Genomic DNA, 15,225 nt, shown 5'->3' with positions numbered 1-15,225 from the left:
GTAAAAAATGAGTTTTTTATATTGTTCAAAAAGAAATGAACTAAGTTTATCAAAGAAAGTTTGTCCTCGGCACAATTCGAGAAGCTCTACTCTTGTATATACTGGGTGACAATAGTTACAGAAGTTCTTGAGATCGCCATAGTGCTTTCTCTCCCTTTTTCCCACCACCCTCTCTATGGTGGGTTTCTCCTATTATATAGTCCTCTTTAAACGATCTTGATCTTCCACTTGTTGATCATCCAAGCCTATACTTGAGTGTTTATCCTATTAGAAGTCCTCTCTGGCGTTCTGTGAGTTGCGGTAACCGAGGTAACACTGTTCAGGAGTCATTTCCTCATCAATGCAGCCAGAACGTTAGTTGTGGGCATTTAATGCGAATGTGACAGTTTCTCCTTAAATTGCTCCTCCACCATGCTCCCATGGCTGGCCCATTGCACTCGTCCTTCTTTTTGAAATGCTTTGGCAGACTACCTTTGATGGCGTGCCGCTTTTCCCTTCCATGATCTTGGTTGATCGAGGACAGGATTGTCCTCGGCGATGTTCCTCGGCAATTTGGGCCTTCTTCGTTCGTCCTCAGACATTCCTTCTTCCTCGGCGTGGGCCTTGGGCTCAGTATAAAATGGACCGGAGTCGCCAAATTCTTTGGTCCCACAAAGTCTCTAAAAAAAAAAATTTAATTTTAAAATTTAAAATTGTAAATTTGATTTTGTTTTTTAGTTCACTTAACTAACTTGACTAATACGGTTTATTGGTTCTCAAAAAAAGGAAAAAAAATACTAATAATTTTTTTTTGAGTAACTAATAAAGTTTTCTATTATTAAATAAGCGAGTTGAAATCAAATATTGTCTATAAAAAATAAATCTATTAATGTCTTGATTCGATGATTAAAAAAAAAATTATAGAGATTATAAGTTCTTATTGTATTTATGAATTTTTTTAATATAATGAAGTGATGTTCAATATTTGGCTAGATTATTCTACTCTTATGTCCATAAGACATCCCAAAAATCCTATAGATTGATTGTATGGTGGATTAAATATAAAATTTTCAAATCTATGTTATGTTTTAAACTAATGAATCCACCTTTTGAGTCTCAGTGGGAGTATCATACTTATAAAGGTTAAGCACAAGTATTGCTATATAATCATTAATCCACCCTACTATAATATATACTACTTTCGTCCCAATTTGTTAATCTATTTAGAAAATTCAACTTTTTAAAGAACATCATTTAATATGTTATTTTTTAGTTAAAAGTATTCAAGTTACCAAAACTACTCATATTAATTTAAACTCTAGCGAAATGATAGTATTGACTTTTTAAAAGAAGTAAAGCGTAAACTAGAAATTTTATTTATTGATTTTTCAAAGATGATTACATTTTGGAATATCCCAACATGAAATAGAAGACCAACAATTTTGGACGAAGGAAGTAGTATTATAAGCTGTCACATTTTTTGAACATTACATGGTCCACTGGATTACACAAACATAGAGAAACACCTGAAAATTAAATAACACACCGACCATTATTATGTACACCACACCGTCTTCTCTAGTACACATTCTCTTACAATACTTGAGAGAGAGAGAGAGAGAGAGGTACAAGCAAATCAAACACAGCATGGAGATGGGTTGGTACAAGTCGAGTAATTAAACTTCACACTTAACAGATGACTGACCTTGGTTGGAGGCTTCCTTGGTTTTCACATCTTGATCTTTTTGTTCATGCTCATTTTGAGTGTCACTGATCCCTTTTTCATCCGAATTGGACTGAGAGCATACATTTGATTGCTTTTCATCGTCTTTAACTGCCTTGTAATTCTTGTATCTCATATAAAGTACCATCTGAAGCACCCCAAAGATGAAACCCAATACGTTTGGAAGCTGTAATGAAAAGAGACAGAATATTATAAAGGACTTGCCTTGGTGTATTGAATTTTGCTTAAAATATTAAAGTTTATTTTCAAGATCTCTATCTTATGTGCGTTTTTTTGGTTGTAGTTTTGAACAACATATTTATTTTTTTAACCAAAACAGACCAATAAAAATAATTTTATTGTCCCTCCGCACTTTAAGAAAAGTATCTTTTGCCAATGTGCCAAAGAAAAGTATCTTTTCTATCTTTTATCTCAAAAAAGAGAGTATCTTTTGGAATAGTCATTGCTATAAAATTCTTAGGTTCCAAATTAATTTCACTATTTTGGAAAAACATTTACAGTATGAGAATTTGATCACAACTCAAATAGGAAGTCGATGAGACATCACTTTCTATTACCTTTTTGATGTGGTAAATTTTTTTGATAAAACAAAGGAATTGTCACAGTTGTTTTGAATCTTTTGATTGCTTTTATTAACATAGAAAGCAAAACAATTTGTATGTATGTTATATATACAAGTTAAAATACAGAAATATATATATATATATATAAACACATATACACCACACACACGCACAAATACAAAACAATATATCAGCAGCCACAAGTGTTAGTGGATTCGCTCTAAAGTTAGGAGCAAAAGAGGTATAGAGTTTTCTTTTTGCTTAAACTATAACAACTTTTGTTAACGGCGGAAAATTTCATTAATATTTTATAGTATTTAGCAGGAATTCAGGAATCCCAGAATGATGTTTCTCCTCTCTCTCTCTCTCTCTCTGTGGCTGTGAGGCTGAGATCGAGAACTTACCGCAACATACAAATCCTTCTGTAGTACACCATATAAAAGCCACATGATTGCGCTGAGTGTGAGAAAAAGTGATAAATAAAATGGCATGAACTCTACGCTTTTCGTGCGTATGACCACCCTCTACAAAAGTAGTAAAATCATGCATGGATAGTTAGTTAAACATAAATGAAAAATATAAGCAATAAATTAAACAATACAACATTTTTTTTATAACTACTAATATGACCTGGTGTGATCAGTGTATAATAGAAGTACTGTCGGTGATAAGTCACGTGAAAATTATGTTACACCAATTATAACGGGTCATAAAGTTGTATCACTTGTATTGTTTAAATATAAATTAAAGAAGAAAGAGTAGGATTGGGTATGTACCATGATACTTAGAGGTGCTGCAAAGACGGACACAGAAAAAGCTACACAAACCCAACCAAGAATTCGGACACGGGTTTCTCCTTGAGCTAAGAAGTGTGAGAGAAGAAGAATCGAGCAAAATCCCCCGAAGTTCATCAAAATAAGAATCCTCAATGTGAAAGTCTATAATCCCAAGTCCAAATTTTTTGTTAGTGCATTATTTGAGAAATAGGTCACTTCAGCATGAAAGGGAAATATATGGTTCTAATTGAAACAGAAGTATGTACCAAAAAACAATAACAATAAATACAAAGAGAGAGAGAGAGAGAGAGAGAGAGAGAGTTTTATTAAGTACCCTGGCTTGCTTTGGTGCAAAACCAATGTAAATGGCAATGTAAATGGTTTCCACAACAACACCGACTGTGTTTGCAGTAATAAGAAGGATTTCATCAGATTTAAGTGATGCATAGTATAACCAAAGCATGGCACTGAATAGTGCAACCACATATGGAACTGACTGAAACCCTTCTGTTGATTTCTTCTTACAAACCTTAATAAAGGTTGGTCTGCAATGGATTTGGAAGAATTTATTGTAATTAGTACTTCATTACACTGAGGCTAAAAACTTGTAAAAAGAAAAAAAGAAAAAAGAGCAAGAAACTTACACTGGGGCTAGAAAAACCACAAAGGATATAATGTTACCTGTAAAATTGACATTAAAGAGAGAAATTTAGCCCTTCTAGCTTCTTGCATCAAGAAAATGTAAGCTTTTAAAATATACACGCACTTGTAAGGAATAATTTTAATTATTTAACCATTATTCTAATATAGAATTATGCTATATAATAGAAGTTAGAACTTTCTAAGTTTACGTATATGTTTTCATACTTGAAATATTTTTGCTTTTGTTAGAGCATTCACACCCTAAAATGACATCCTATTCTACTTTGCTATCTTAAAAAACTATTTTATCAATTATACAATATCATTTTACAATACTCCAGTATCCCAACTTTTATTTTATAATACAACACATTAAAATAATATTTTTACTCAATAAAATAATATATCCTAAAATCACCATCATCTACGGTACAATACCTTAGCTACAGTGCATTACGTATATGTTTTCATACTTGAAATATTTTTGCTTTTGTTATGTGAGACAACTTGAAAAGGAAAAAGCAGAGGAAGAAGAGAGAGAATATTGATAGAATTTAAGCATAGCTATATACCAAGAATGCCAAACGCAAAGACCAAGGGACTGTGAGTGGAAACCATCTCTATCTCTTTTGGTTAATTCTTTCCCTTTCTTTGTGTCAAGCACAAAATTGAAAACAAGCACGGTTTGAAGGTGAAGCCCTAGCCCCAGCTCTCTGACTCAAACTTTGCTATATGCCCATAGACAGTTGTTCATATTTATAGAGGTAGTAATCCATGACGTTGCATGAACAGTAGTGATCAATGAATCATCACTTAGGTGGCCATGGTACCAAAAAGCCATGCACCCAACAATCAACATGTGCCAACTCAACATAATAAATTAGTTTGTACGTACATACCTAAAAAAGATTTTCCTACCCTTAATTAATGCCCCCTCTTTTATGTCACATATTCATAATATTTTACTGAGGTAGTAATTCATGTTTGTGGGTTGGGTTTGTGTCGTGTCGAGTTATGAGTATTTGGTTATATAGATTGATCCAAACTTAATCTGTTTGGTAGACGTGTCAGGAATTTTCAACCCGAACACAACTTGTTTATTAAATAGGTCAACCCAACCTAATACGTTTAACTTTTTTTTTTTTAGAAGGTTTTTTTTTTTCAATTTGCATAATCGTTGGGTTGACCTATTTAATTAACAAGTTATGTAAATGTCAATATAAATGACCCATTTAATAATCTATTTGATGAATAGATCATACCAAACCTATATAATTTTTCTCAATTCCCATATATCTAAAATTAAAATATAATTGCAACTATAAATATAGTAATAAACATATAAAACAACCATTAATTAAGCAATAATATCAAAATAACTAATAATTTTTTAAGCTAAACGAGTCAGACGAGTTTACATGTTGAACACGAATATGACCCGTTTATTAAACGGGTTAGTCGTGTCAATTTGAATATGACCTGAACCCGTTTAGTCTCAACCCATGACCTGTTTATAAATGGGTTAGTTGTGTTGGGTTCGCGAGTCGTGTCAGATTTTGTCATCCTAATATTTTATCATTTTTTTCGCAATTATTGAAATGGTAAGTTATAATTACATAACATTTATGAAGGGGAGAAAATACGCGCTAGGATGCCTAGAGTGAATATACGGGCCAACTATAGTTTGCGAACTAAAGAAGAGACGAGCCCGTTATTCCCACAAGGCCTTACATGGACGGACCCGATGTGGACGGACTGAAGAAAGATGGGCTGGTTGGCCATGGGCCTATTGGACCCCTTAGTGGGAACACTTTGGCCCATTCTCGTAAAACCCTAAACAGAGTCCTTGCGCAACTTGAATTTTAGAATTTTCATGTATTGGCAAAGATCTTCCCTATAAGGAGAAGATCTGTCCACCACGTTTCGGACTCTAAAAAAGATGATTTCTACAAGGAAAATACTTGGATGCCAAGTCGAAGAGGGAAAACTTTCGACTACTATAAAAGCCCCAATACTCTCGTCAATGAAGGTACGCATTATTTTACCCTTTCTAGCACTCTAGAGTTGTGAGAATACTTTCTAACTTAACCTTCGGAGGATATTTGGCCGGCACCACACCGGTCCCCTTTGATATATTTTTTTCTTTGTATTGTGCAGGTTTACGTTCGAGCGCGAAAGCATCGTGTGACTCACTGGTGAATTTCTTAGCTTCATCAATTTATATAGACCAAATAGCTGATAATTAAGTCTAATATCATTTTTCATTAGTTCTATTCCATAGTGAGAAAGATTGTGAAACTTTTTGTCCCAATACTAATTATTCTCCTCACAAACTATTTAGCAATACTTTCATCACGTACAACTACCAAAAACAAACCCAACATCGCCACTTTAATGACCTATAATTGCACAAATATTTGATACATTGGCAATGTTCAGCTTATGACATGTCACATGTGTACGTAACACGAGGTAGTCATGCACTATTGCAAAGATAACCTTATTTTTTTCCAGTTAAGCTTGTTTATTTGGTTGATATATTATCAATGTTATAGCGCTCTATCTCGTATAGCTTTTGAATCGCGTGAAGAGGGGATTCAAAGTCTTGTTCTTGTTGTTCCAACTTCCAAGTGGATCCATTCGATGCAGTGACAATTATGTGTATATATCTACCTGTTTCGTTAAGAATATTGGCAAACCCTATCCCACTCAATTGTTTTTTTAATTCTTTTTTTGTTGGAATGTAGAAAATTTATAATAGAAAAAGTGAGAAATATTATATTGAGCTTTTGCGAATGCATTTCGTTAATTATTAATTAGTAAGTACGGATGAAGGTGTGAACTTTGAAGTGGTAGGTGAAAGGGTTAAAATTTAAATAAATTTGGGCACCTGAGAGGATAAGATCTGCTAAATAAATACCACTTATGATTCGAAATAATTAAGATTAGCTAAGCCGATCCTAAATCATTAGTATAATTATAATGCATTAAATTTAACAATATATAATGTGAGATATTTTCATCACAATATCTTAGAAGATTGACAATGATCTCTGCACGTGTTTTATATGCATAAGTTTGGAGATTCGCGATGGTATTAGCACCTAAAGGCATTTTGATTAACTTTTAGTGCGTCCAATTAATTGACCAAGTTTAACTAATTTGCCACTTAACCCATGTTTATGTTTTGATTTAAATGCATTATGATTAATTATTAATGAGTCCAATTGACCAAATTTAACTTTGCTACATATTTAACCTATGTTTAGGTTGTGGTAACCATACAATAACGAAACTTTTCATTATGATTAATTATTAATGAGCCTACAATACCAGCAACATTGGTGATTGTTTCTTATAGAAAGTGAATACAAAAGATCCAGAAATATCCAATAATAAAACAATTCATATATATATATATATATACATGACGGATGCCCTAAGGGCATCTATTAATAAATTATTTTAAAAAAATTACATGAAAATGAAAAAAAAAAAAAAAAAAATAAAAAAAAAAAAAATTGATCTTTTGATAACCTTTTCATTTTTTCATAATTTTTTTTTTAATGAATGATAATAGATACACTAAAAGCACCCATTAACAAAACTCATATTTATATATATATATATCGACATTTTGTTCTCATAATAAAATTAGATGTTTCCAGCATGTACAAATTATGAGCCTTGTCATTCCACAAAGATGGCAGGCGCATGGTGAATTATTGCGAAACTTGTCCCTACTGGGGTTCCAACTAATAGAGGATTTTTGACCCCATGACGTTGCATGAACAGTAGTGATAAATGAATCATCACTTAAGTGGCCATAGTACCAAAAAGCCATGCACCCAACAATCAACATGTGCCAACTCAAAATAACTAACTTGGGCCATAGCTTATGGCAAGACACCACTCTCAGTTGTGATAAGCGATAACCCTTGTGTCGAATGATCAATTGGGAATTTCGGACAAGATAGCATCAGCGAAAAAAAGAAACAAAGAAGGTTGGACGAGTAAAAGATAAAATTATCCCGAAATTTTAGTCTTTCATGTTCACTTTGTAATCTAGATTACCAATTAAAGTTTGACAAGACAGATTTTGGAATTAAATTTTTCTCTTTTTCAAACAATTAATAATGTATGATGTCACATGAAGCTAATCGTGATCATTTAGCTTTTCTATTTTTGTAGTCTTTCACGTTCATTTCGTAATCTGTACCAAAATATCAACTGCGAATTTCGGACAAGATAGGGTAAGCGAAAAAAAGAAGGTTGGCCAGGAGTAAAAGATAGATTATCCCGAAATGTTGTAAAGAGTCCTTCTAGTGATATAAAAGGCCACAAAAAAAGCCACGTGGTTGGTAAAGAAATGATGGTGAGACGTTTCTTTACCGGCCACAATTCGCCATATAAATAAGTTGTAGCTTTGTTTTGACAGAAGATTTCTCTTTTTGTAAATAATTTTCTCTCTTCAAAACAATTAATGATGTGCAAGTGTCATGAAGCTGATCCTGATCATTAGCTTTTCCCTTTTTGTTGTCTTTCACGTTTAAAGTTGGAAAAGGCAGATTATCACAAATGTTTATTAATTTTCTCTTTCCCGAGCAATTGATGATGTAAGACTTCACATAATCAAGCTAATCATGATCATTAGCTTTTCTACTTTTTGTTGTCTTTCATGTTCACTTTGTAATCTAAATTAAAGTTTGACAATACAGATATTATCCCATGCGTTTTGGAATTAAATTTTCTCTTTTTCAAACAACTAATAATGTAAGATGTCACATGAAGCTAACCATGATCCTTAGCTTTTTTATTTTTGTAGTCTTTCACGTTCACTCTGTAATCTGTATTACGAAAGCTGGACAAGATACATTATACCAAACATTTGTATAAATAGATACTAGGAAGTATGAGATTTAATAAATCTGTTAAAAATATATACTAAGATGTGCTAGTTGATTTACAAAACTTTTAGCTTATTCTTGTTATTTTTATGGTAATTTGCATCTTCTTTGTTAATTTTGTCATATTAGGTTAGTTTGATTAGTTTAGAGATGTGTTAGGACTTAGGTTCTGAATTTTTTTAAGATAATTTATTTTATTTTGCATATTGATTTTCTCTAATTTTGTATAGATTAAGAGGGGTTTTTTTTTAATTTTATTATAAATATTTATAATTTTTTGGATGAAATGTAAAAACATTTTAAAACTAACCAACTTGGTTCATAAATGACTAAATTTCATAACGAGAGAGAGAGAGAGAGAGAGAGAGAGAGAGAGAGAGAGAGAGAGAGAGAGAGAGAGAGAGAGAGAGAGAGAGAGAGAGAGGGTTACGGGTTTTGCTAGTGACTAGCATTTGGTGAGAGAGAAGGGAATAAATAACAGCATTTAGCCATTTAGGAACCAAGTTAGTTAGTTTTGAAATGTCTTGAACTTAGTTAGCATTAGCCTAAACCTCAGTGATAGTTAATATATTTTAAGAATCTGATGATTTGCATTTAGTTTAGCTATATAGGTCTTTTTGTTTTGTATTAATTAACAATTTATATGTTGAATTAATTTAGAATATTTGTCAAACAACAATGGTGAATGGACTCTAGTCTAATACTGTATAAGAAATGCTTAAGCTGGTTAACGAAAGTTTTTTTTTTTGCTGAAAGCTGGTTAACGAAAGTTATGAGCAATAATTAAGGAACTCACATCAACTTAGGGACGGGTAATACTAATTTACAGTCGTTTCATTATAAGAATCAACATCCTGATCATTTTGAATAAACTAAATAAACAATTATTCAAACTAAAGGTAGTCCACTAAGGAAGGAGGCCTTTAATTTCGTGGTCTGAATTAAGTTCTTGTTCATAGGTTGGCTCCGAGAGCTAGAAAGCTTTTTTCCACTGTTTAGGTCTTATCGAAATTTTGGCAAGGGTGTTATCTTTTAGCTTCTTTGTTTTCATTATTTGCTCTCTTTATGAAGAGAGCAAATAATGACATTAAGTCGGCAGTCTTTATTCAGCAAAAAATAAAAGTCGGCAGTCTTTGAGTGGGTTTCAATCAGTTCAACTGGTAAAGTCTCTGATGGTTGAATAAGAGATTTAGGGTTCAATCCCCTTTACACCAAAAACCAATAGTGTCTTGATCTAATAATAAAAAGTGCTCATCAGGAGCGAACGCTATAAATTGAAACTCTAAAAAAAGAAAAGAAAAAAACCGGTAGTCTTTGACATGTTATATGAAAACTTGGCATTCTTTGTCTTACAACCTTTCTCTCTTTTTTAACGATATGCTTTTGAGTTTAAAAACAAAATATTGTATTTACATTTTGTGGTTCTTGCAATTTTTTTTAAGAAATTGAAGCAAAGTGCAATATGTTGACACACTTTCACACTTATATATTGAATATTCTTTTGTACGTACAACTAATAGTAGAAACTTTTTTGATGTTTTCAATAAAGACATTTAAAATTCAAATTCAAAGTACACAAATAAATAACATACTATATATATATATATATATATATATGATGAACTGAGTCATTTATCTTTTTTGCTAATTGAAAATGGAGGGGATTTAAGTTGCCTCATTCAACCCCTAAATTTCAACTTACAGATGAGAGAGACGTGCCACCAGACTATATGGTCGTTAACAATATTATTGAATTATATCTATTTCATTACTCATTAGTCCCACGTTATTTTTTTTTTTTGAGAATTTAGTCCCACGTTATGATTCAAGAGACATTACAAAATTGATATTTTTAGGAAAAATAAGATATAGGAATATTATTTGACCCAAAAACTTAAATCTATAGATTTGGGTCTAATATTATGTTATATTAATTATTCACTTTCGTAATTATTATTTTATGTGAGACTTTTTTATGTATAGAATTCCAATGTGTAACTTTAACACTTAAGTAGCTACTTCATTTATATGTAAAAAAAAAACAAAGAAGAAAAAAAGCAACATATTTCTATGTCTGAACCTTACAGCTGCTTAGACATTATAATATTAGGAGTAGTTGTTGTCAACTTTTAAATTATTATTTAAAAGCAATGAAGTCAATCTTGTACTAGAGGCTGTATCGGTTTGACTAGTAGAACGATATATTTTGATATCGGTGTATTATTTCGGGTTTACTATTATTTTTTATATTTATAAATATATATATATTTATAAAATATAAAATATAAAAGTTTACCATAAAACTTACATCAATTCAGAACAAATTATTCATGATTTTAGACTTTAGCATTAATTAAAAGAAAAAAAAAACATAGTATAAATAATAAAAAATTTAGTTATTCATTACATATTAAGAAAACAAATAATATTAATAAGTTACAATATTTACAATAAACAACAAGTGTAGGAATAAATTAAAGCCAAAAAAAAAGTGAAAAAAAAAAGAAAAAAGAAAAGAAGAAAGAAAGATGGACACGTGATGACTCTAAAATAGCAAAAGATATATAATAAGTGCATTAAATTGCCACACCACTTCCAACTAACCATCTGACATCACTGACTAAAGAGTTAGATAAGAAAATTTGAAAGACATAAAGCTGAAAGCACACCATTGTAGCGCATTAGCAGTGAAGAAACCAAAGACGCAAGAAAAAAGAAGAAGATGAAGGAGAATAAAGAAGTTGCAGTGATAGCTACAATGGAGAGGAATGGGATCTAAATTAGAAAAGGGTATAGACAGAGGCAAAGCTGTGTTGAAGGGTGGAGGGGCCATGATGCTCTTAAAAAAAAATAATTGGTCTAATAGTAATAAAGATATAACTTTATTTTTCGTTATTTTTTTTTGGTAAAATATGCTCTTATATTTGTTAAATATTTCATAAATTTGACATCAAACATGTCTGAATCTATCTTTTTTAACCCGTCATGTGGCAATTAACAAGTCATTGACTTATTTTAAAACTATACATGAAATGTGTCTTTAGTTGCCATATAATAGATTAGAGTAAGATAGTTTCAATTATGTTTGGAGACTAATTTATTCCTCCAAGTTTTGGATCATTCATATTTTTGAAAATTTCATTAATTCAATTGAAAGATTTTTTACTTACTTTAGTATAAAATTTGATAATTTGTATTTAAAATGTAATTTTCTAAGAATTTCACTATGAAAATGGAAAAAATGAATTTTATTTTATGAAAGATCACCATCAAACATAATTTTGATTGAAAATACTAAGCTCTATTTTTTTTTGCTAGGTGTGTGTATATATATAACTTATCAAATAAAAAAGTGTGTATATATATTATATATAATAAAAATGTGTGCCGCAACTTCCCCCCCCCCCCCCAAACAAAAATTCCTAGCTCCACCCCTAGGTATAGAAGGAAAAAAAAAAAAAAATGAAAGCTTTGAAGCACAGATCTCAGTCATTAGGCACCAAGTCAGTGAGTCACAGATCCATTTTTCTCATCTTCTTCTTCCTTTTATTTTTATTTTTTCTTCTTGTTTGTACTGGTCAGAAACCTCTTTACCGACCGAAATACCCAGAATATCCTGAAATGACCAGAATAGACCGGTATGACCTGGTATCTAAGGCGGTATGAATCACAGCAGTTCTGTACTGGTGATGGTTCTAGTGCGAAAATTTTCTGCCGTACCGGCCGATATGGTACGGAATTGACTACCTTGTTTAAAAGACAAAGAAAAAAACTACAGAAGAAAGAGAGAGCAACTTATTAATTTATATTGAATTGTTTGGACCTCGTTAATCAATAGGCTTCCATGCATTTTTGTTGGTTATTTTGGTCAAGCACATTTTGATTTCTAAATACATCATTATCATCACTTTCAGGTGGGAGTCAGGACCAATTTGCACGTTCCTAAACATTCTAAACTGAACGAAGCTTAACCACACACACACACACACATATATATATATATATATATAGGCAGGCAGATTGAACATTCTCTAAAACTTTCTTGCTATCATTCTACACCTTTCATCTTACATTATATCATTATTGAACTGGTCGTTAGAGTATTACAGGCTCTTATTTGTACATCTTTCACTTTCTTATATACATGGCAATTATTTTCTACATAAATTGTAGAAAAATGTTTTGCTTCAACCACCAATAAAAAGATGACATGTATTCCATTATGTGCAATACAAATGACTTATTTGGCTTATTAGAGCATTAGCATTGGGAAATGCTAATGCTATTCTATTTTACAATTCTAAAAACCCACAATTCTATTATACCATACCATTTTCAATTCTTCTGCATCCCAAAACTCTATTTTTATTAAAATATTATTTTTTAATATTTCTTTATTATTTCTTTATAACTGTTATTTTTTTTTCAGACACCTGTTTCCTGGGATTTCCAACCGTCTTTTTTTTTTTCCTCTGCTTCTCCCTTAACCTCTAGCAACACACAACCCATCAACAACCACATCCACGGCACCAAAAACCCATCAACAACCACAGCCACGGCATTAAAAACCCATCAGCCCATGCCGCCGATTTGAAACCCACCGGAGCAAACCCATTCAAAAAAAATCATCACCGGAGCCATCATCGGAGCTACCGATGATCAACCCAACTGATCCACTGTTTCAAACCCACCGATCCAACCATGACCCAAACACCGGACCCAACCACGACCTACAACCCCTTTAGGCACCGGTCACAGCAAAAAAAAAAAAAAAAAAAAAAAAAACCCACAACCACCACAGTGACCCATGCCAAAAACCACAACCACCAGTCACCCACGCCGTCACCCACGCCGAAAAAAAAAAAAAAAAAAGCAACCACAGAACCGTCGGATCGCAATCCACCAGACGCCAAAAACCACAACCACCAGTCACCCACACCGAAGAAAAAAAAAAAAAAACAACCATAGAACCACCAAATTGCAACCCACCAGACGCAAAAACCACAACCACCAGTGACCCACGCCGTCACCCATGCCCAAAAAAAAAAAAAAAAAAGCAACCACAGAACCGCCGATCACAACCCACCAGACGCCAAAAACCACAACCACCAGGACCTGACCCATGCCGTCACCCACGCTGAAAAAAAAAAAAAAAAAAAAAAAAAAAAAAAAAAGGCAACCATAGAACCGCCAGATCGCAACCCACCAGAAAAACTGAGTCACTGTGATGTGTGATGGAGAATGGTGTTTAGGTCTGATGAAGAGAGGAGAGAGCAAATGAGAAACAAGAAGGAAGAGAGAGAAGAGAACTGAAAAAATGAGAGAGAGGAGAGAGAAATTTTGGTCTTAAAATGGAATAAAAATTTTAATTTTTTTTAGAATACTGCTACAGTACAATTCTATCTTTAGAATTATATTGTAGCAACTATTGCAAAAAATTTGCAATAGTTGAGTTTAGCATTGTCTGATGTAATGGATTTTAAGGCTTAAAATGCCAAATTCACCTTAGATATGGCATTAGCATTCTCCAATGCTAATGCTCTAAAGGGCCAAAATGGCAAAATACCACTTTTGCCGAAACTTTTTAGCAAAATGCCCAATGTTTGAAACTATTTAGAGATATGCTTCTATTTTGAAACTCAATTTTTAAAAAATCGAGTTTCAATGAAAAACTCGATTTGCCGAAAATCAAGTTGTTTGAAAATTCCTACATGAAACTCGAGTTCCATGCAGGATTTTTTTTTTTTTTTTTTGATTGCCTATAACTCGATTTTCGCCAAATCGAGTTTTTCATTGAAACTCGTTTTTAGAAAATCGATTTTAAAATAACGGCATATCTCTAAATAGTTTCAGACATGTAACATTTGTTAGAAAGTTTCAGCGAAAGGGGTATATCCTCATTTTGGCCTTGGATTAAGTGAGTTATGTGCATTATATATGACAAGAACAAATATCATCTCCCTATTAGTAGTTGGAGTCCAAAGTTTCAAATATGTTTGGCGCCAAACTTTGTCCATATATCAATAATTTTAAGAACACAAACTTCTTTTACAATTTTTGACATTATTTTGCGGTATAGATCATGGTTAATTAGTGTATAAAAGATTTGGTGTTAGTGGTGGACTCAGGTAAAGGTGATGTTGCTTTAATCATAACAAATCATATTAATAGTTATAAAAAAGAAAAAGAAAAAAGAAAATCTTTAACATTAATATATTTATCTTCTTTTGAAGTGCTTCTACAAGAACAATTGCTATTTTGTCATTTTCATGTTGGAAGTAGTATATAGTGGTAGGTGCAAGGGCGGAGCTGTGTTGATGCCCCAAAATTTTTGAAATTTAAAAAAAAAAAAAATATATATATATATATATAATTATTTTAATGTTTTCAAAATTTAGTCTATAAAAATAAGACTGGGCCCTCCCAAATATTTGAATTAGTCTAATGATGCTCTTAAAAAAAAATTGGTCTAATAGTAATAAAGATATAAATTTATTTTTAAATTTTATTTTTATTGTAAAATATGCTCTTATATTTGTTAAATATTTGATAAGGTTTGGCATTAAACATGTTTGAATCTATCTTTTTTAATCCGTCATGTGGCAATTAACAAA

At 32.0% G+C, this 15,225-nt stretch overlaps 1 protein-coding gene across 1 annotated transcript; it reads right to left on the bottom strand.

Annotated features, from left to right (window-relative positions):
* Positions 1–1,328: 1,328 nt before the first annotated feature.
* On the bottom strand, positions 1,329–4,428 carry LOC136068611 (bidirectional sugar transporter SWEET12-like). The gene is made up of 7 exons (XM_065775989.1): positions 4,277–4,428; positions 3,707–3,743; positions 3,397–3,607; positions 3,063–3,224; positions 2,691–2,810; positions 1,685–1,889; positions 1,329–1,505 (listed from the first exon to the last, which is right to left on the bottom strand). Exons 1-7 carry the CDS (start codon positions 4,320–4,322, stop codon positions 1,441–1,443), a joined length of 846 nt encoding a protein of 281 aa, XP_065632061.1. The 5' UTR covers positions 4,323–4,428; the 3' UTR covers positions 1,329–1,440.
* Positions 4,429–15,225: the final 10,797 nt, after the last annotated feature.

This window comes from Quercus suber, unplaced genomic scaffold (assembly GCF_002906115.3).
Source record: "Quercus suber isolate HL8 unplaced genomic scaffold, Cork oak 2.0 scaffold_125, whole genome shotgun sequence".
Lineage (NCBI taxonomy): Eukaryota > Viridiplantae > Streptophyta > Magnoliopsida > Fagales > Fagaceae > Quercus > Quercus suber.
Note: the sequence above shows the minus strand (reverse complement) of the source record. Positions and strands in the feature narration are given on the sequence as shown.

What these genes read in the sequence shown, in the direction of transcription:
- LOC136068611 (XM_065775989.1), bottom strand. Translation starts at nt 4,322, where the DNA reads ATGGTTTCCACTCACAGTCCCTTGGTCTTTGCGTTTGGCATTCTTG. An exon ending in CAGCACCTCTAAGTATCATG is followed by an intron (nt 2,811 to 3,062) that starts GTACATACCCAA and finishes CTACTTTTGTAG; the next exon opens with AGGGTGGTCATACGCACGAA. An exon ending in AGAAGGATTTGTATGTTGCG is followed by an intron (nt 1,890 to 2,690) that starts GTAAGTTCTCGA and finishes TTTTCATTACAG; the next exon opens with CTTCCAAACGTATTGGGTTT.